A 21,960-nucleotide genomic window follows, 5' to 3' on the forward strand; every position below is an offset into this window, starting at 1 on the left:
TGCAATAAGACCTTCTATTTAACTATTACTGTCATCTCCCATCTACGTTGTATTTCAGGGGTAGGGAATTGCTGGCCCTGGGGGCTTCCCCATCTGGTCTGCACCCCCCCCCAGGTAGCAATTAGCTCTAATAGAAGGCTGTTTTCAAATGTAATTGCTGCATGGGGCAAGGACGATCTTTGTGGAGATTATCTGGGGAGGGAAGGACTATAGCAGATAGAGTCACTCACCTCCCAGCAGCTGAGTCACTGCTGCTTACCAATAAGGAGAGGGGCAAGGCAGCAGGGAGCTGGGAGTGGTGCAAAAGCTGCAGCAGAAGCATCCTGCTGCTACTGCTGGTGCATTTGCACCATGCTGACCTCCCTGCCAAATTGCCCCTCCCACTCTCCTTCCCAATTGTTGTAGTTGTTGTTGTTTAGTCGTTTAGTCGTGTCCGACTCTTCGTGACCCCATGGACCAGAGCATGCCAGGCACTCCTGTCTTCCACTGCCTCCCGCAGTTTGGTCAAACTCATGTTCGTAGCTTCGAGAACACTGTCCAACCATCTCATCCCAATAAGCAGCAGCAACTCAGCTGTTGGGAGGTCAGGTGAGTGTCACTGTGGTTTCCACTACTGCGGTAGCGTTAGCCCTCCCAAGCTGCATTCTCCATGAAAATCTCCCTCACACAGCAATTACGCCTGCAGGCGTGGGCAGTGAGAATCTGCACGTATCTGTGTTGTGTGTGAATGCAAGTGGATGTAAGGGTGTTTGTGAGTAAGTGAATGAATGGTGTCCATTGTGTGTGTTAGGTGGGGAAATGCATGTGAGAATGTGTGAGATAACATGTGTGAGTGGCCCTTCCCACTTTTGCATTTGTTCCGCCCATCAGTAGCCCAGAATCCCCCCCCATCCCCCAGAGAAGTAGGCACAAGGGAATGTGTCTCTCAGGCTGGAGAAGTGTTGCCCACCCCTGAGCAGTGGGCCGAATGTTGAGCTTCAGTCTAGATTGAGAACTCACATGAAGCTTGGTGACTGACTTCAGGCTAGGTTTGTTGGGAGGTAAAATGTATACTGCCCTGAGCATCTTGGAGGAAGGGTGAGACACACATGTTAAAATCATTCAAGACACAATGCATTGATTTGCTTATTTAAAAATGAGGCCAGGAAAAAACCCACAAGGGTGGATTACAATAAACAATAAAATACAGCAATCAAACAAAAAGAAGCACCGGAGAACAGGAAGAAGCACTACTCTCAAACCTCTGAATCTAAGACTGACATGAAGATATTGATTAAAATACAAGGTACCCTGTCAGGGGAGAAGTTTTGGTTATAGAGTTGTACCTTGAAAGTCAAATGGGAGCCAAAAGGTTCGAGAACTGAGCTGTTTGAAAACCAAGGTACGACTGTATATGCCTTTGGTTATATATGCCATGGCAAATCACCATCACCTTTTCTCTTCTGTCAGGCTTTTCCAGGCAATTATCATTCCACAATAGTTAGCTGATTTCTGATTTTAACTTCTTAATATGGTTTTTAGTGTATGGTGCTATGTGTAATTGTTACAAACTGCTCTGATATTATAGCAGTGTATAAATATTTTTTCACAAATGAGTAAACGTTTGTTTCATCAAGAAATAAAACAATGGCAGTTTCGTGTAATAGCGTTGGATGTAAATGGAAAGGGAGACAGAGAGTTCTTTCAGGAGGCTCCACCCCAGTACGTTGACAGATTAGAATTGAGGACTTTTGGAATAACTGGATGAAGGGCTGCAGAGGAGGAGAGCAACTGCGACTGCCTTGAGTAGAAGGAAACACCTGAATCCCAGCAAAAAATACTGAAATTTTGTCCAGTAAGAGCCCTAGGGATGCGATGCAACATATTGGATGATCACATCTTTGGGGAAATCAGCTAATGGACATAGCTTGCTTCCTATGGGAAACAATAAATAGAGGGATTTGTAATGCTGATGTTCTTCCAAGTATTTTTAGCTATGCTGCAGGAAACATTTTCTGAGAAAGATAATATCTATACGGAAAACAGGCTTTTCCATCAGGAGACACGAAAGGTTTTGAGCTGCTGCATATTACGTCACTGCCACTGCCTTGGCCTAAGTTTCTAGCAAAGGTTTCATTTAGTTGGTATTCCGCTAGCAGCACCTTTTGCAGTGTAGTCCTGGGCATGTCTACTCAGAAGTAAGTCCTGCTGAGTATACTGTCATACCTCATGTTACGTCCGCTGGGGGTTACGTCTTTTCAGGATACGGATGCACCAAACCCGGAAGTTCCGGAACGGCCTCCAGAACGGATCCCGTTCGCAACCAGAGGTACCACTGTAATCTCTGTGCATAGAATCGCAGTCATCGTGTAGGATTTGTTGTTGTGGAAACCGGCAGAGTGTGTGACTCAGGCAAAAGAAAATCAACCACTTTTCATTGCATATGCAACCTGGACAATACCTTAGCATTTAATTCCTAGGGGCGTTGGTTTTGCCATCCTTCTGACCACTATGAAAACATCTGGCTGTTGCTGGTTGAGGATTAGCGAATTCTTGGCTGCAGATATCTTCTACGGTATGGTAAAGGAAGATCCTCTAGGCGGAGGGAAGTGGAAATCATTAGTACTGATTGCAACATGCAGTGAACAGTTGCCAAATTGGAAATAGAGTCCTTGTTTCAGGAAAGCCCATCAGACCACTAATCTACAAGAGTCATGGGTTAATGTGCATTAAGTACTTGTCCTGTCATGTAGAAGTAAAAAAGGTTTCCCCTGAAAGATATGCCTTTGCTGCTTCCATCACCATCACATGCCAATAGCACAATGCAAACGATCCCCCTCTTCTCTCTTTTATAACTAGCCCCTCTGTTTCTGGGCCTAATACAAGCTGCATTTTGTTCTGATGTTCAAATCAGCCAATGATATGAATTAATTCTTGCCCTCCAAAGCAGAATCGGAAACCATGGTTTCAAACGGGTTGATTTCTGGTTACATTAAAAATAACAACAATATTTTATCTTTCAGTGAACAATTTAAAATTTTTAAAACTTTCTTCTGTAGTGAAGAAAAACATAGAACATTTTGGGACTGTATACAGAAAGTTGTTCTTGACAGAGGTAGAGATTTCTTCTCGTTCACTTAGTTTTCTTTGGTGGTGATAGCATGCATGGCAATTTTCAGAAGGTGCCATCAGTCGGTTCTGGATATTTTGAGTGTTAATTTTGCTTTTGTTGTTTGAACAGCCATCGCTTTATGCCTCAACTTTCAGCTCAGCAGCTCTTTCTCACTATCTTAACTTGTGAAACCCTGTGCAACCTTTGGTGCAAAGGCAGAGAGTGTGGCGCCCTCTAAACATTGTGGACTACAGCTCCCATCAGCGCCAGCATGCATGGCTAATGGCCAGGGATGGTGTGAGTTACAGTCCACAACATTTCAAGGGAACCATTTGCATTTGCAGATGAAGCTAAGCAGGTGTGGGTCTGGTCAGTATCTGGATGAGGAACCACCTTGGAGCTCCATGTATGTTGCCTTAAATTCTGCGACAGAAGAAAGCCGGGGTAGGAATGCCCTAAATAAATAAATTGCTTGGGGTGGGGTGCAATCAGTAGGTCTGATGAGGAATTGTTATGTCTTCTGCCTGGAGATCTCTCATTTAACGTAAGAAACCACCAAGAATGGAAGTCATTAAAATCGTTATTAAATCAAGTGTCTTATCAGTGGGGAAAGTAAGTCTATTATTATCCCTTAACACGGCTGTGTTTATTTGGTTGATGGATTAAAATTAGAGGGGCTTTAATGTAAACTGATGCTGTCATGCCAGACTGGTGATTGTTGCATGACCCTATAAATTGTGTCTTTTGTCGCTCTTCCTTTGATGTTCTGTGCCAGGGGCTGCAACCTGCCAGCCATTGTGGGCATAATCTGGCTCGCCAAGCCTTTTTGAAAGGTCTGCCAACCCGCAACAGCTTGCTAAAGAGGCAAAAGCAGGTTGAAGGAGTCAGAGAAACAGTAAGGAGCTCTCAGGTCTTCTCTGGCGTTCCCCAAGTGCTCGGCCATCTCCAACCCTCGGGAAACATTGCAGCCGACTGTAGCTTCCTGAGCACTTTTATCTGGACCTCAATGGTTCTCAGTGATGGTGATAGGCAGTATGGGATGGGTGGCCATACCCACTCTTTCAACAGCAACCAGTGGCATGTAGTCCCAGAGGGCAATGGACTCCTTGGCCCAGAAAAAGTTAGCCACCCATCGTGTGTGTGTGTGTGTGTGTGTGTGTGTGTGTGTGTGTGTGATTTATTAATTTACAAAAAAATACCTGCATTGTCTCTTTTTTCAAGTTGTGTTTTTTACAGATCAGTTTCATTTGTTGTGAGACATTAGCGTAAAAGAAAATAACTCACCCTGAAACTCACTCACAGATGGTACCTAACACCAAGGAAACTAGCACTAATACGCCCAGGAACCTCACCAAAATGCTGGAGAGTGTGCACCTCCACAGGCACATACCTCCACATGTGGTGGGAATGTCCCGAAATCCGACTCTTCTAGAGATCAGTCATACAAGAAATATGCAAAATAACTAAGCAGGTACTAAAAGTCACCCCAGAACTGGCCCTACTAAACATCTTCCAAGAGAATAATGCCCACTCACATCACAAGGAGCTCATACCCCACCTGCTCTCAGCAGTCAGAAGCATCATAGCCAGACACTGGAGAGACCTGTCAGGAGTAAGCATGGATCAATGGTATCAAACAGTATGGGAAACATCTTTATTAGAAAAAATTAGCCACCCATTTTATGAGAACCTAAGAACCTGCAGTGGAAGACAGGAGTGCCTGGCGTAGGGATTGTAGGGAAGGATTGTAGGGAAGGAAATTCCTAAGAGAAAAGTATCGTTCTTTATGTATGCCACCGCAGCAGCGAGACTTTTGATTGCTAAATACTGGAAGCAGCAAACGTTACCAACGATTGATGAATGGCGGATGAAGATGATGGAATTCATGGAACTGGCAGAGATGACCGGACGAATCCGCAACCAGGGAGAACAAGCAATTGAAGAAGAGTGGAAAGATTTTAAATTATATCTAAAAAATTATGCTAAAGTAATATTTTAAGAATAGAAATCAAGTGGTAAATAAATCTGTGGATTAGGTAAAAGAGGTTATTCTAGAATAGAAAATAAGAAATTTAGTATTAAAAGTGAATATTTAGAGGTAGAATTTGCTAAATTGGAAGTGTGTTTGAGAAACACAGGGACGGGAACCCGAGGAGGTCCCAATATACACTGTGATAAAGATAAGTGATACAGTTTTTTACTTTTTCTATTTTGTGGTTTTCTTTTTGTTTTCTTGATTCTTGAATTTTTGCTTTTTTTGTATTCATATCTCCCCCACCCCTTTCAATTTTCTGTAACCCCTTTTTTACTGTGAAAATCAATAAACATCTATTTTTTTTAAAAAAAGGAGTGCCTGGCGTGCTATGGTCCATGGGGTCACAGAGTCGGACACGACTAAACAACAACAACAAAGAGCCTTCTAGACCAGCCCAGTGGCCCGCCTACTCCAGCATCCTGTTCTCACAGCAGGCAACTTCTTATGGGAAGGGCACAAGCATGACCTGAGCACATCACCACCCACCACTCCTGTGGTGTCATGGCTAGTGGTCATCGATAGCCTTATCCTCCATGAATTTGTCTAAATTTCTCTAAACCTATGTGGTTTCCTGTTTGACTTGATTCTGACTGTAATCTTTGGTTACAGGTAGGTAGCCGTGTTGGTCTGACGCAGTCAAAACAAAATAAAAAAATTCCTTCCAGTAGCACCTTACAGACCAACTAAGTTTGTCATTGGTATGAGCTTTCATGCGCATGCACACCGAAAGCTCATACCAATGGCAAACTTAGTTGGTCTCTAAAGTGCTACTGGAAGGATTTTTTTTTATTTTGTAATCTTTGACAAATCAATATTTAAACTTGAGTTTATAAAAGAGAAAACTGAGGGAGAGGGAAATGTTGTTTCCCGAAAGTTAAAGGTCTGAAGTGCAGGCTTCTTCCTTAGTGTACGCCTCCATATTGTGAGAAAAACAGGGTGGGGGAAAACAATGGTTTTGTAAAAAATAATAATCTTTTTTTTTAAAATGGATTTTTTAAAATTGAAATTGGATTTTTAAAATAAAATGCTTTTGGAGGAAAAAATCTTTCTAAAGATAGTTTTCTGTTTAAGTTACATTATAGCCCAAAGGCTATTCATCAGGAAACAAGGATTTGTTTTAAGTTTTCCTTGTGTGCTAAAACTCAGTCTATTTTTGTTTTTTTAAAAAAAGTTTAACCACATCAGTTAACAAACATGGATACATATGCTATAATGTTATTGTTTAGTTAAATAAATTGTTGTTAAGGAAATGGTTGTTTTTCTCCTTCCAATAAATTACTGCAGAAATGTTGTCCAAATATAAACAGTTAACTTAAACCTCACAATAATTATCTCTCTATGTATTTCTAATAGTATAACCAAATCAGTAATTTTTGATATAACTGTAAAAAATTTATTATTCCAAAAATGAAAGCTTCATCTGGTTGTAAATATTAAGATTATAAGGATGTGTCTTTCTGTAAAAATAAATAAATAAATAAAATTAAATCAAGTCTTACTGACTAGTGATTTAAATCAATTTGATTTAAATCAAATCCACCCTGGAGAAAAGTATAAAGGTACTTTTGCTATAATAGAATCATTTGAAGTTAGCTTCCTCCTCCCGCAAGTCAAGCACAAAATCTCTCAACTTTTCTTTCCTTCTTTAGCATCACATACTGGAAACCAGCAGTTCATTTAGAGAGAATTGGAGGTGATAAAGAAAAGCCCCGCTGAGCCACTGTTGTTCTGGCTTTGCAAATATTTGAAGCACTAACAAAAACCTGCAGAATCTATGGACAAATAGGGCATCGAATGGGTGTGTGCCCACCAGAGGCAATGCACACTCACCCCACAGCCTTCAGCTGTTTATTTAAGTAAAGTCAGTCTCCAGTACTACTGTCTGTTTCTTAATAAGTGTGAAACATCCATTCACTTAGCCTCTGCCAACCACTTCATGTTTTCTAGGAGGAAGTGATAAACTGCTCCAGTTCGAGTTCTGTATTTCGCGTGGACCAGGACAGTGATGCGCTGTCCTTCTACAATGTGTTAATGTTAGCATTACCTAATGCATTGAGCAGTGGTACTGGGCAGCAGGATCAAATATTTGGAAGGGTGTGTGTTGTGAGAGAGAGGGGGAGAGAGAGAGGGAGGGAGGGAGGGAGAGGGAGAAAGAGAATGATGCAGTTGTTCCAACCATATTTGGACCTGTTGCATTTGAGATCAGCATTCTGGTTAACTCTGGTGGGCTAAAATGCAATTTTACAGTTCCTCTTGAAGCTGAGAAAATATGCTTTACCTGTCCCTTAGGGTAGAGAGATGGAGGCCTTTGTACAATTATGAGTCAGACAATGACTGAGAATAAAGGAACGAAGGACTGGGCCTTCAAGGCAGAAATTTATCCTCCAACTCTCACTTTCACTGTGTAGCAGTTGGGGCCAATACTGAAAAGGCCCTGGCCCTAGTTTAGGCCAATCTAGCCACCTTATGGCTCGGGATCTCCAGAATATTGTTGTTTGTGGACCTTAAGGTCCTCCGTGGGGCATACCAGGAGAGGCGGTCCCGTAGGTACGAGGGTCCCAAGCTGCATAATAGGGCTTTAAAGGTCAAAACCAGCACCTTAAACCTGAACCTGTACTTCACCGGGAGCCAGTGCAGCTGGTAAAGCACTGGATGAATGTGATCCCGCGGCCGGCACCCTGTAAGGAGCCTCGCCACGGCAGAGGGTTGCCTGGAAGTGAAAGAAAGAGGATATGTCATTCTCACCAGCTCTTATCCCCCATGGATCTACATAGCACAGATCTGTACAGAAGTACAGCGCCACTTTAGTGTGGCGCTTCAAATGACCTTTCATTTTTAACGGCTTATATGCTACTTATGAGAAGGGTAAGTCTCCCAGTCAGCCCTTGGCACCTCCAGATCAAAACAGGCACAGGTAGTATCCTTGGGAAAGACCCCTGCTTAAGATGTTGGAGAACTGCTCCTGGTCTGAGTAAACAGCATCGGGCTAAATGGACGAAGGGCTTGATTCAGATGTCACAGATTGAGCAGGGCTTGAGTGCTGAACAAGCTGTAGATCTGTGCATGCTCATTCCCTCTTCCACTTCCTGGTTTGCAGTCAGCGTAGTTGATGGTCCAACACAAGCGAACTGGTTATCTGTTACAGGAGTGACAGATCACACAGTTCAAGGATGGAGTTAACTCTTTGTTAAGCACAACCTCCACAGACTTGGTTGAGTGTCAGGCCGAATGAGTAGAGCAGCTCATTCCCGGTAGTTTTCCTCCATGAAAATTAGTTGCCGAGACTGAATGTCACCTCCTCCTCACCACAGCTTTTTCCAAGCAATCAGAGACTGCGCCTGCATAAAGCCAACCTCTCCTTCATCCATTTCTTGCCGAGCTTCTGGTTCTGGGAGACACGGGGAGGGCAGCTTGATGCAGCTGGAGCGGGAGACACCCACGACTCTTTGCCAGCCTGTCTCATCGCTGCCTCTTGGCCTCCCTCATTCCACTCTCCTGCTTCAGCTTCTGCCTCTGATTCTGAACTGCTCTCTGCCACAGACTCTCCCCACAAACTAAACTCTATTACCTCTTCAGCTTCTGACACCTCCTATTCCCAGTCTTTTCCCTGTGACCACTCATCGTTGCCCCACCACCACTCCCCAGACTCTGAGCCTTCTTCCCTTCCTGGTTCCCCTGCTGGTTCCTCCCATCATTCCTCTGCGCCCAACCGGTCTATGACATTATCATAAAAAGACATCTCTATATGTTCATAAACATGCTGTCTTTGTTTGAAAGTGGGGACTGCTACTAGGGCTGTGCTTTTGTGAAAACCCTTTGCACCTAATTGCCTATCTGATTTGTTTCAGGTGCCTGAGCATGCAGAGCTCGGCTGGATTCTGGGATGTCTCACAAGCTTGCCACGCCTGCAGCATTTTCCACAATGGAAGGTGAGGTTTCTGTTAGCCTTTCTTAGCTTAGTTGGCAGGTGGGCCATCCCTGTTCAGCTGTTACACAGGTTAAGCCTTTAGGCCTGCCCTTGGCCTTGGCCTGGCTCCTGCCATCTTCTCTTGTGCTCATTGTAAAGGTAAAGGTAAAGGGGCCCCTGACCATCAGGTCCAGTCGTGTCCAACTCTGGGGTTGCGGTGCTCATCTCGCTCTATAGGCCGAGGGAGCCAGCGTTTGTCCGCAGACAGCTTCCGGGTCATGTGGCCAGCATGACAAAGCTGCTTCTGGTGAACCAGAGCAGCGCACAGAAACGCCGTTTACCTTGCTGCCGGAGCGGTCCCTATTTGCACTTTGATGTGCTTTCGAACTGCTAGGTGGGCAGGAGCTGGGACCGAGCAACGGGAGCTCACCCCGTTGCAGGGATTCGAACCGCCGACCTTCTGATCAGCAAGCCCTAGACTCTATGGTTTAACCCACAGCGCCATTGTAGCTGTCCTCAAATAAAAAAAATTAAGGTATTAAGCCAAGTGCATGTGTCTTCTTTTTCTTCACATAAATAGGTGAAGAATGCCAGCCAAATGAATGAAGGAACAGTTGGTCTCTTCACCTATCCTGTTCTTCAAGCCGCAGATATTCTCCTCTACAAGTAAGAGTCAGAATGCACAGCTCCCTATCTTACAAATGAAGGCCACTGTGATATAACCAAGGGGACTGAATAGTTCAGGAGTGGGTGGCTTTTGAGCAACCTAGTTGTGGTGAGATTGTCCTTTCATTCTGTAGTGAATCAGTGGCCCTTCCTCACTGACAGGTTATCTCAGGCATCCCCAAACTGCGGCTCTCCAGATGTTTTGGCCTACAACTCCCATGATCCCTAGCTAACAGGACCAGTGGTCAGGGATGATGGGAATTGTAGTCCAAAACATCTGGAGGGCCGAAGTCTGGGGGTGCCTGGGTTATCTAGTGGACATTATGATTGTAGCTAATCTGTCATTTATAATCCATGAATTACCGCTAAATCTAATAATAATAATAAATTTTTATTTATACCCCGCCCTCCCCAGCCAAGGCAGAGCAGCTAACACCAAATATAAAACAACTAGTTAAAATACAACTCAACAACAAGACTAAATACATTAAAATTAAAAATATAGCCTCATACAAAAGTGGAAAAGGAAAGGGGAAATGGGAGCGGGGATCAGGTTGGCTCCAGGCCAAATGCCACACGGAACAACTCTGTCTTACAGGCCCTGCAGAAAGAAATCAGGTCCTGCAGGGCCCTGGTCTCAGGAGACAGAGCGTTCCACCAGGTCGGGGCCAGTGTTGAGAAGGCCCTGGTTCTAGTTGAGGCAATCTGATTTCCTTTGGGCCCGGGACCTCTAAGGTGTTACTATTTATGGACCTTAAGGTCCTCCGCGGGGCATACCGGGAGAGACAGTCCTGTAAGTACTAAGGTCCTAGGCCGTAAAGGGCTTTAAAGGTCAAAACCAGCACCTTAAATCTGACCCTGTACTCCACCGGGAGCCAGTGCAGCTGGAAAAGCACTGGGCGAATATGCTCCCATGGCAGGGACCCCGTGAAGAGCCTGCATCATTCTGTACCTGCTGGAGTTTCTGGGACAGCTTCAAGGGCAACCCCGCGTAGAGCAAATTACAGTAGTCAAGCCCGGGGGTGACCGTCACATGGATCACTGGCTAGGTCAGGGCGGGAAAGGTAAGCAAATCTAGCGGTTTACTTCAACTGTGATGGTGTTGTTTTTTTCAGAAACAGTTTGAGTGAGCAGATGTGAACAATCTCTCTCCCCCCACAACATTTCTATTTTTCTATTTCTGTTGGAAGGTCAACCCATGTTCCTGTTGGAGAAGATCAAGTCTTGCACTTGGAGCTGACCCAGGATACAGCCCGACGCTTCAACAAAAAATACGGGGAATTCTTTCCGGTGCCCACAGCCATTCTAAGTGAGTACGGTACAAAACCTATCACAAATGACTGCTTGTTGAGTAAAGTCAATCGGCTTGGGGAGCTTTTGCAGAAGAAAGAGAAGAGCGGGAATAGCCAGGTGCCAAAGTAAAGGAGTACAAAGGGAAACAGAGGTTGACAAATGCAGCTTTTGAAAAATTATAGCATGTGTTTAATCTTTGCTATTCCACTACTAGGTGTTGCCCCGACCTCTTTTCCTATCCTTTTCAGCAGTCCTCTAGAATACAGTCTTACCTCGGAAGTCAAATGGAATCTGTTCTGGAAGTCCGTTCGACTTCCAAAACGTTTGGAAACCAAGGTGCAGCTTCCGATTGGCTGCAGGAAGCTCCTCCAGCCAATCGGAAGCCACGTTGGATGTTTAGGTTCCAAAGAATGTTCACAAACTGGAACACTCACTTCTTGGTTTGTGGCATTTGGGAGCCAAAACGTTCGACTCACAAGGCATTTGTCAACCAAGGTATGACTGTATTAGGCATTTCACTCTGCCCATAGCATCTTCCAGACACTCTTAAGCAAATGGGATTTCATATGTAAAAACAGGGATGCCTAATAAAACAGTTTTCTATAGGGATGGAGGAGGCTGGTTGGCTTGATACTTTGTTCTAGGGAAGGCCCAGTTCTGTGGGGCTCAAACCCACAAACCTGAGCTGTTTGTATAGGTCAATAGTATTATCCGTATAATGCAGATGGAGGTGAAAGGCTGAGGCTTAGAGAGAACGGCTTGTCTGAGGCCACCTAGTGAACCATAGCAGAGTTGAGATTAGAACCCCGGGCTTCCCGATATGTCGCTTAGCCACGTAGTCGCTCTGTTGTGGAGCTCTCTTCTGTAATTGCATTTTCTCTTGATTTTAGCCGAATCGAAGAAGATCAGGTCACTCAGAGATCCCACATCCAAGATGTCCAAATCAGACCCTCAGAAGTTAGCCACGGTGAACATAACAGACAGCCCTGAGGAGATAATGCTGAAATTTCGTAAGGCTGTCACAGACTTCACCTCTGAGGTGACCTATGACCCTGCTCACCGCCCTGGCGTCTCCAACCTGGTCGCTATTCACTCTGCTGTAACAGGACTCAGCACGGAGGAGGTGGTACGTCAGAGTACTGGCCTTGATACTGCTCACTACAAGGCAGTAGTAGCAGAGGCAGTCATTGAGAAACTTGCACCAATTAGGAGTGAATTTGTGAGGCTAAAAGAAGACAGATGTTACCTGGAGAAGGTTTTATGGACCGGAGCAGAAAAAGCCAAAGAGCTTGCAACCCCCGTATATTCAGAAATCAAAAGACTGGTGGGATTGCATTAACCTCAAGGAAAAGCAGCTAGTGCCTTTCATAATCTGAGTTTAGCCTTGGTTATCTTGACTGATTTTGGATCCACGAATATCCGAATCATCACCTCAGGCTCATTAAATGGACCAGGCTTTGCAAAGAGCCAAATAAGCAGACATCCGAGCTAAAGAGTGCTTTTCTCCCTGCCTCTGCCCCCAAAAAGATTTGAGCTGATGGGAAAACTGAATCCTTTCTGCATGAGAAATGCAGAATGTCTTTTCTGTGGCCTGTTTGTTTTCTGGAAGGAACCTGTGCAAATTTCAGCCTTTGGTACATGTCCAGCCAAAGCCTGTATAGACTCCTCAGTAATTGCTCTGTGAACCTGAACACTCTGTTGATCAGGCTGTCTGTGGGAGAAGTGTTATCCCTACTACTGGCTCTGGCTGGTCCCTCTGGCAGTCTTAAGATGTTTTCTCACATTACATTTTGTACTCAAGTATAGATAGGTGGATACTAAATGCATTCCATCTCTGCATTACAAGCTGCATCGATGGAGGAAATGCCATGTACACAAAATACACTCCTCCCATCCCAAAATACACTGGGAAAGGATCGGCTCCAGGCTTTGGCATGTTTGATAAGGGAAGGTTGAGGTTTCACATGCGTGCCCTCAATGGAAACAGCGGGCATGTTTTTTATACTTCTGTATCAGTACCAAAAGTACATAACTGCTCACCAACTGAATTCTTGCATCTTTCCAGGTTGTGTTTGCAAGTTTAGTTGAAAAGTAATTTCTCCAGTGCAAGGGAGAGATGATCTAGCTTGGCGGCACAGTCACTGGCTTGTTGCTATATTTTCACATGTAACTAAGTTGTTCCCAAGCAGGACATGTGGGCAAAAGGCTATGGTCCCAGAAAAGTGTAGTGTTTACTGACTTCACATGTGACACCATCAATCTTGGTTCTCTGTTCTCCATCCCTTTACACTCAGATCCTCTCATTTAGCAATGCCAGGTGACAATCTGGAGGATTCTCGAAGACCCAGAGAAAATGAAGTTCCCACAGCTTCTTCCTCCGTTGACTCGTCTGTGTGTCTGCTCCCATCCCGCTCTAATGTAGTGGGTACAATGTAAAGTACTGAACATGACTGTAGGACGAATGGAAGCAATAGGAGGAGGGACAGGTAGGAGAAGCTGTGGCCTCTCAGAAAAAGCAGCTGCCATGCTTTCTCCACCAGAGGCACCTCCACACTCAGGTGCTGGCCTGAGCAGGCTGCATCTCATCCCTCTAAACAGAGGCACCCCTCTCACCACCAAAGGAACACAAGTGAACAGCAGAGAACCTGCACAAGCAACGCGGACACAAAACCCCACGTATATTAAGTCAGGCATCCCCAAACTTCGGCCCTCCAGATGTTTTGGACTACAACTCCCATCTTCCCCAACCACTGGTCCTGTTAGCTAGGGATCATGGGAGTTGTAGGCCGAAACATCTGGAGGGCCATAGTTTGGGGATGCCTGTATTAAGTAAAATAGAAACATCGCCACCCGACCCCACTTATCTCCCCCCCACACACACCTCTTTCCCCCTTTTCTTCCTAATGTCTCAACAAATGAAACCGATTTGTAAAAAAATGTTACATGGAAAAAAATACGAGAGACATTGCACACACCTTTGTAAATCAAGAAAATAATTAATAAAAATACATTTAAAAATAAATAAAATAAATAGAGGCACCCTTAAGCCTTGCCCCCAGAGTCTCCAGCAGCCTGTTTTTGCGCAGCCTTGAGATGGCTTTGCTTCTGCTAGGAGCCTGTAGGAAGAGTGGGCTTCTGGGTGCCTTAAGGCCCCTTTTCTCAACCTGGTGCCCTCCAAATGTTTGGGTGAATCAGTCTCATGAGTTCCAGACAACAAGGCCAGTGTTGAAGGACAATGGTTATTGTGCCCAGGTTGCAGAAGAATAGGCCTAATGCCTCATGTGCAACGCACAATGTGGTGCTTCCCCACTGCGCAAGAGGAGGTTACAAGTGGTGGCTTTTGAGAGGCTGCTCTATTCTCATGCCAGATGCCAGATTGCAACCAAAGGCTCTTCTGTACACTTAAAATCCCTGTGGGGGTTGTGGATGCATCTGTCTGGCTCTATTTGAAGCAATAAGAAAAATGGACAAGCCAAGCTAGCTTGGTGGGAGAATAATGCATTGACGTAGAATGAATTTATTCAGAATCAGGAAGAGCAAATGCTGTATTCTGTTTAAAACTTCGGAAGAGGGTAGAGTAAAACTATTGAAATAAATAATGAATTGTATGCAAGACTGAAAGAAACATTTATTGTTGTTGTTGTTGTTGTTGTTTTAAAAAAGCAGTGTGTAGCAATCCACAGCATAAACTCCGGGGTAGGGGGGCTTCCACTTGTCTGAATTGCTCAGCTTGCCTCTCCTGGCTTTCCTGCAAAACTTGACAGCTGCCGAACACACTTTGCAGAGAGAAGAGTGAAGTGCTGGCCCATAGGCTGTCACCGTAGCCTCCCCTTGCCCACTGGAGCGCCAACCCACCACACTGGCGCAGAGTACGTTGCAGTGCCAAAAGGGCAGGGGAATCTACGCTCGGAGAAAAAAGAAAGAAATTCTGCAACTCTCTTTAAATCATATGACAACTGTACTTCTGCTAGTCATGGCAGGGGTCAGAACACTTCAGCTCCATCACAGATGTCGGGATTTTATTCATTTCTGTCTTACCCCACCATCCTGTCTGTCTGTCTTTCTTCTGAGATATCGGCAGGCTCAGCGCCTGCCTAACTGTCAAGCATACATTTTGAGCTAGAAAGTTATCTCCCCACTCCTCTTTTTTTTAAATGATAGCCGAGGTTTTTTGGAATTCTGCATCCACTGTCAGGTTCCGTGAAATCACAACACACTGCCCATTGCAAGAAGACTGCATCTCTTGGTATTCATTGTGTGGGGATGAAAGCCTTGCAGCCTCCAGCCAGTTTTGTGTTCATTTTCTGTGTGGGTAGGTAAGCTCTCTGGGGTGGTGGTAGGGAAGGGGTAGTACCTCTGGTGGGGGACACACTCTGCTCCTTCTGGGGTCGTTTGTCCACATTTGGTCTCCACCTTGCAATCAGCTCTCACCTGTGGCTCCTAGAAGCTGTCAGCATGTGACAGCAGCCACACCCCGGGAAACGACTTTGGCTGGCCAGCTAAACCAGGTGGGGCTCAAACCCTTGGTGAATGAGAGACTTCCCCTGTGTCAGAGACTGGGCAGAGGAGGAATGGTGGAGACCACCTCCCCAGCTTGAAGGAAGAGCAGGACAGTTTAGATTTACAACAGGGGTTTGAGGGAGGTCACAGCTCAAAGGCAGATGAGGGCGAAAGTTGGGAAATAATGGGAGAGGAGGAAGAAGCAGCACCAGGAGGGCGACAGCTGACGGACACAGTGTCTATAGAAAGCATTCCAGACCGCCTCCCCTCCCAGAACCCGGCGAGCCTTGAAAGTATGAGAGCAAAGAGCTCAGAGACAGAGGGCACTTAGCAGCACCTGTAGGAGAGACACTGAGCTTGACGAATGAGGAAGTGGGAGAGACGGGGGCTGGAGATTCGCTCGGGACAGCGCCATTATCCAAGACGCTGGGTTCTATAGCCTCTCTCTGTAAATACTGAATAAAAAGCGGACGGTAAGAAACATTTCCTTTCTCTTTGTACTTTCCTGGGCAAGCGGCCGGGAGTCGCTGGCAGCAGCCTGACACCCTGCATGCAAAGACAGGCTCTGGCAAATTGAGTAGACGAGACCAATAGTGGGTCCAACAGTCAAGGTGGCAGTTTTTGCATGTACTGTAGAGGGAAGAGGGGAGCAGACAGGGCTCATCAACCTAGGAAGGTAGCCCATCTAGGAGAAGGAGTAAAGGTAAAAGGGACTCCTGACCATTAGGTCCATTCATGACCGAATCTGGGGTTGCGGCGCTCACCTTGCGTTATTGGCCGAGAGAGCCGGCGTACAGCTTCCAGGTCATGTGGCCAGCATGACAAAGCCGCTTCTGGCGAACCAGAGCCGCGCACGGAAGCGCTGTTTACCTTCCCGCTGTAGCGGTACCTGTTTATCTACTTGCACTTTGACGTGCTTTTCAACTGCTAGGTTGGCAGGAGCTGGGGCCGAGCAACGGGAGCTCGCCCCGTCGCCGGGATTCGAACCGCTGACCTTCTGATCAGCAAGCCCTAGGCTCTGTGGTTTAACCCACAGCGCCACCTGCGTCCCTAGGAGAAGGAGTACTCTGATCCTAAACCTCTGCTGAATTGTGAAATACCTTTAGGAGAAGAAAAGGCTAAGGAGTAAACCCTACACAAATCCAGAGTAGTGTACCTAAGACAGTTTGATGGCGCCTTGTACACTTCCCGCAACTCCGGCAGCTAAGCTGGTGCAGCGTGTTGTTCTGCTTTCCTTTGTACCACATCAGCCAGGCTGAAAGAGAGGCCTTGCCGTCTGGGAAGCCCAGGACCTCCAAACACACTGCCCAGGCCTGTACCCCAGGGAGGTCACTTTGGTGCTGCTAACATAGCAGTTTGGTAACCCTTGGAAGTGCACTCCATTGTCTATCCACACACACAAGATGCCAACAACAACAAGGATAAACTCTGGCCCTCTGACAGCTCCCATCTTTCCTGACCATCGACCATGCTGGCTAGGGTTTATGGGAGATGGAATCCAGTAGAATCATAGAATCATAGAATTGGAAGAGACCACAAGGGCCATCCAGTCCAACCCCCTGCCAAGCAGGAAACACCATCAAAGCATTCTTGACATATGCCTGTCAAGCCTCTGCTTAAAGACCTCCAAAGAAGGAGACTCCACCACACTCCTTGGTAGCAAATTCCACTGCCAAACAGCTCTTACTGTCAGGAAGTTCTTCCTAATGTTTAGGTGGAATCTTCTTTCTTGTAGTTTGAATCCATTGCTCCGTGTCCGCTTCTCTGGAGCAGCAGAAAACAACCTTTCTCCCTCCTCTATATGGGCCTTTGACCATTTTGGTTGCCCTCTTCTGGACACGTTCCAGCTTGTCAGTATCCTTCTTGAACTGTGGTGCCCAGAACTGGACACAGTATTCCAGGTGAGGTCTGACCAGAGCAGAATACAGTGGTACTATTACTTCCCTTGATCTAGACGCTATACTTTTAATGATGCAGCCCAGAATTGCATTGGCTTTTTTAGCTGCTGCATCACACTGTTGACTCGTGTCAAGTTTGTGGTCTACCAAGACTCCTAGATCCTTTTCACATGTACTGCTCTCAAGCCAGGTGTCTCCTGTATTTGTGCCTTTCATTTTTTATTTTTTATTTTTTGCCCAAGTGTAGTACTTTACATTTCTCCTTGTTAAAATTCATCTTATTTGCTTTGGCCCAGTTGTCTAATCTGTTAAGGTCATTTTGAAGTGTGATCCTGTCCTCTGGGGTATTAGCCACCCCTCCCAATTTGGTGTCATCTGCAAACTTGCTCATGATGCCCTCATCCTGAGCAAGCTTCTAGCTTCTAGCTGGTGTGAAACTAGGCTTTATTTCACCCGAGTCAATGACCCTTTTGGCGCGTGCACACACACACACCCTTGTGCATTTGAGTTCACACAGAGACACTGAGCTTCAATGGCATGCGGCTTCACTTGGGGCAAAACACCAGGCTAGACCCCCTCGTGGCTATGGCTATGGCCTCTAGAGGACTGCAGCTTCCCCACCCGATTTACTGCCTAGCATTGTGGTGGACTGCTAGGACATACTGAAACTCTATAGGTACCAAAAAGTATTACCATAACTAGGACAGTGCTGTGGCGCGACATCTCTGTAATGATGGCTGTTGATGAAGAGATGAGAAGGGTAACTACTCTTCTTCCCTGCCTCTGCAAAGTTTCCAGTGTACAATGGTACAGCTTCCTCAACCTTACAATATGAATTTGGCTGTAAGAAAAGAGGTCTTGGTTGCAGCGCAGCTAGGGGTGAAGTGCTGCTTGAGGTGGCCACCAGGGGGTAGTATAGTCTAAAACGTACATGGGAAAATGGAGAAATCACCGACAGCTCTGCAATGGAGCATAATCGCTCAGGTTTGGGCACCGTTTCACACATTACACAGCAACAAGCATGGGATTGCCACTGAGCATACACTCGACAGGCAGCTGCAATATAAAATATTATATAAAGAAAATAAACCAAACCCAGAACACCGTATGAGAGGCATATTTTCAAAGCACTGCTTGGCACTCCATTTTGGGGTGTACACCTGGACAATGTAATGTCTGAAGCAGCCAAGTCAAGTAATCAGTCACTGAAGGCACCCTGATCTGTGCCACTAGGTTTGCTACATCCCCACATTTGGAGTAAGACCAATGCTGACATTTAGATTTTAATACAAAAGACATTTTTAGAATCAGAGGAGTCAAACATGAACATCCAGGGGAAAGGTGGTTTGTGTCTTGGGCTCCCCCACCTTCCCCCATGAAGTTGTTGTCGTTGTCACATTCCCGCTTGTTTCCTGGGCTTTTTGCTATAATTAATTAAACATAACAATAGCTTTTCTAGATTAGGAACAATCACAAAGCAGAGAGAGGAGGAGGCAGCTAAAGGGGAGAAATATGGTTCCTTTGGTTCTTTTCTGCTGCCCCTCCCTTTAAAGCAAATAAACAAAAAATGCTTGATACAAACACAGTTTGTTTCAGAACAATATCAACTTAATAGTAGATAAGTGAGCAGCGAAATCTTGCAAAGAAAAACCATTTGAAAGGGATACAGCTCAATGCAACATTGCATTTTTTAAATGATCCAGACCCAGGTTTGCTGGTGTCAGGTTTGGGACATCTCCCAATGACTTTATAAGGATCCCAACAAACATGTCTCTCTGAACTGCTGGACACATCTGGGGATTGGTAAAGCGAGAGAGAAATTGGACCCTGGAATTATGCCCCACAGATTTTAGTACATGGTATTTAATTTGAGGTGAGTGCCCAGAACTGAAGTCTCTTCTCCAATTGCATTTCTGGTTACTGGGTCTTTCTTCTTCTTCTTCTTCTGTCATACAGGTAGCTCAGCTGGTAGAGCGTGAGACCCCTTAATCTCAGGGCCATGGGTTCGAGCCCCACATTGGGAGAAAGATTCCTGCCTTGCCTTGGACTAGATGACCCTTGTGGCCTCCTCAAATAAAATACTTGAGGGCCCCCCAAGTTAATGGACATTGTCATTCAGTGGGGGGGAGGAGAGATGGACCAGGTCATGTGATTGATTACGCAGGGCGGGACTTACCTGTCCCCTCCCATCAATATCTTATTCAAGTTGGATCCCTAGTCTGCAGTCTCATCTTCCAAACCAGAGGTTGCCTCTCAACAATTCGGAGCGAGAGCTGCCGCTCTTAATGGGCTTTGAAATGACACTTTCAACCCGCAGGACTGAGGATTTGGGGCCCTACTACTCCCACCCTGCACGTCGAGTCCATTTCGGTGTTTGTATTATACTGTCAACAATCGATCGATTGATTGAGTGATTGATGCTCCCAACCGTCAGAGCGCAGAACTTGGGAACGGGAATAAAACACAGTAGACGTGCTAGACTAGAGAATCCCTCTCGGGCGCTCCACCTAGCCCCGCGGTCTAGACGTCCTTGGCTCTCTGGACTTAAACACGGAAGCGCCTCATCTTCTGCCTCAAATCCTTGAATGCTGAGCAAGATCGAGGGAAGGCGCATTAGGAGCGACGACGGAGCGCGCAGGGAAGACGAAGGCAAACGCAATAACCCGCCGAACTTGCTTGCCAGAAGTGAACGTGGGTTCACTTCTGCCAAGTGTTTGCGATCCCTCCTCCCAGCTGCTCTCAGCTCCCCGATACTTTTTCTCCCCGCTGTTTCTCGCTTGCTCCGATGCAAAGCAGAAGGGAAACACGCGCGCACACAGAGTTTTTTTCTCTCTCTCTCCAAGGCAGGTTATTTCTTTGGAGGGCAGCCACCAAATCCATTGTCTGCAAAGGATGCTTGATGGGTTGGGGAGTGGGAGAGAGAGGAGAGTCGGGGGGGGGGGTATCACTTTGAAGTCACACACACACACACACTTGTTGCAGCTCCAGTTCTTTCCCCACCCGTCTTGGGTCTCCAGATGCACGGAGAGAGATCGTTGCTTTGATCTCGGAAAGCAGCAATTCATTCATTCATTCGTTTCGTTTCATTTGGGGTGGGGTGGGGCGGGGGGGGGGGAGAAACGTGGTTGCGTAACTGAGAGCATAATAGCAACCATGCAGGGGGATGAGGTCATTGTGGAGGGGGAAGGGGGGCAGAGAGAGCTGGGGCGCGTGAGGGGAGCCCAGCATGGGCGTAGCCAGGATGGGCAGCAGCTGCCCCCCCCCAAAAATGAAGTAAATAAATAAAAATACTTAACTGAGATTGTGCCCCCCAACATGAAGCCTATCTCCCCCAATATAAATCCTGGTCACCCCCACGGAGCCGGGGAAGGGGTCTGTGGACGGTGGGGTGGACTGGACCGGTCGGGGTACGGCAGGAATTTTACCTAGTTCATCAGGGTTCGCTTAACCTTCTAGCCTGCTGTCCCCCACCCCACCCCGAGCAGGAGACCCGAAGCCTTGAAACTCAGGTGCAACGATGGGGAGAAAAGAATCTAAGCGAGAGGCTTTGGATTGAGCAAATGTTCTCCTAAGGAAGAACCCCGAACGAAGTTTCCTGCTCCTCGCTGTCTTTTCTCCCTGCTCTGACCTCTGGCTTCTGCTGGAGGCTGGAGCAGAGGAAGAAAAACACTACGGCGGCCAGCTTCCCCGCGTCCACTCTTGCCCCAGCTGTCGAAAAAATCCTGACTTATTATTTTTGCTGGCGTTAAAATCAACCAATCAATCTGCGTATATCGTAATCGAGATTTTTTTAAAAAAAAATAGGTATAGAAACTTCACAAAAGAAAGCAGGAATTTTCCCCTGCTCTTTGTTGTTGTTGTTGTTGTTGTTTAGTGGTTTAGTCGTGTCCGACGACTCTTCGTGACCCCATGGACCCAGAGCTTGCCAAAGGTTGATTTGTGATTAACTGGTGAGAGTGGGGTACTGTGCAGTATTCTCAAGCGCAGCCGAGTCCGCTAGGCGGCGCTCAAGAGCAACTTGTTCCGGCGGAACTGACCCCATTTCCGGGTGGAGTCTTTAATTGATTTATTTGGTTTGTTTTAATTAGAATAGCTATTGACCTATTGGGGAGAGTTCGAGTTATCTCAATTAAAACTTCTTTATTTCTTACAACGTTTAGGAAAGTTATTTGAGGACACCAAGCAAAATTCATTGGAGCACATTGGATTTCAAAAGAACAGCACCACGATTATAAATCCTTAGCCACAAGTGCGATGAGTTAAATAACAACTTCAGTTAAAAATGCCTGCCACGAATCCCGGCTAAAAAATAAATTGCACATGCGATTTAGTAAAGAAAAACGCTCAGCTGCCATGAGGATCTGCACGTTTGACTCGAATTAACGTATTTAATGGGTATATTTCAATGCCCGTCTTTAAGCCAGTCCTAGAAACTAAGCCTTGGATCACTTCCATGAGCTTTGCGTGCTTAGACTGCTATATCCCTATATAAGTATACTGTACAAACTTTCGCCTTAACAAATGAAAACCTCAGCTCTGCAGATACCGACGTCACTGCCTGAACAGTACC

The 21,960-nt window shown here is 46.0% G+C and overlaps 1 protein-coding gene across 1 annotated transcript in view; it reads left to right on the plus strand.

Moving 5' to 3' along the window:
• Window positions 1-14,864, plus strand: part of WARS2 (tryptophanyl tRNA synthetase 2, mitochondrial) — a 29,339-nt gene extending 14,475 nt beyond the window's left edge. The window contains exons 3-6 of the mRNA XM_035097065.2: window positions 8,975-9,055; window positions 9,614-9,699; window positions 10,890-11,008; window positions 11,883-14,864. Coding sequence (XP_034952956.1) covers window positions 8,975-9,055; window positions 9,614-9,699; window positions 10,890-11,008; window positions 11,883-12,331 — 735 coding nt within the window. The 3' untranslated portion in view covers window positions 12,332-14,864. The remainder of the gene's footprint in view (window positions 1-8,974; window positions 9,056-9,613; window positions 9,700-10,889; window positions 11,009-11,882) is intronic.
• The last annotated feature ends 7,096 nt before the right edge of the window (window positions 14,865-21,960 follow it).

The sequence above is a fragment of the Zootoca vivipara genome, chromosome 16, assembly GCF_963506605.1.
Source record: "Zootoca vivipara chromosome 16, rZooViv1.1, whole genome shotgun sequence".
In the NCBI taxonomy this organism is placed as follows: Eukaryota; Metazoa; Chordata; class Lepidosauria; order Squamata; family Lacertidae; genus Zootoca; species Zootoca vivipara.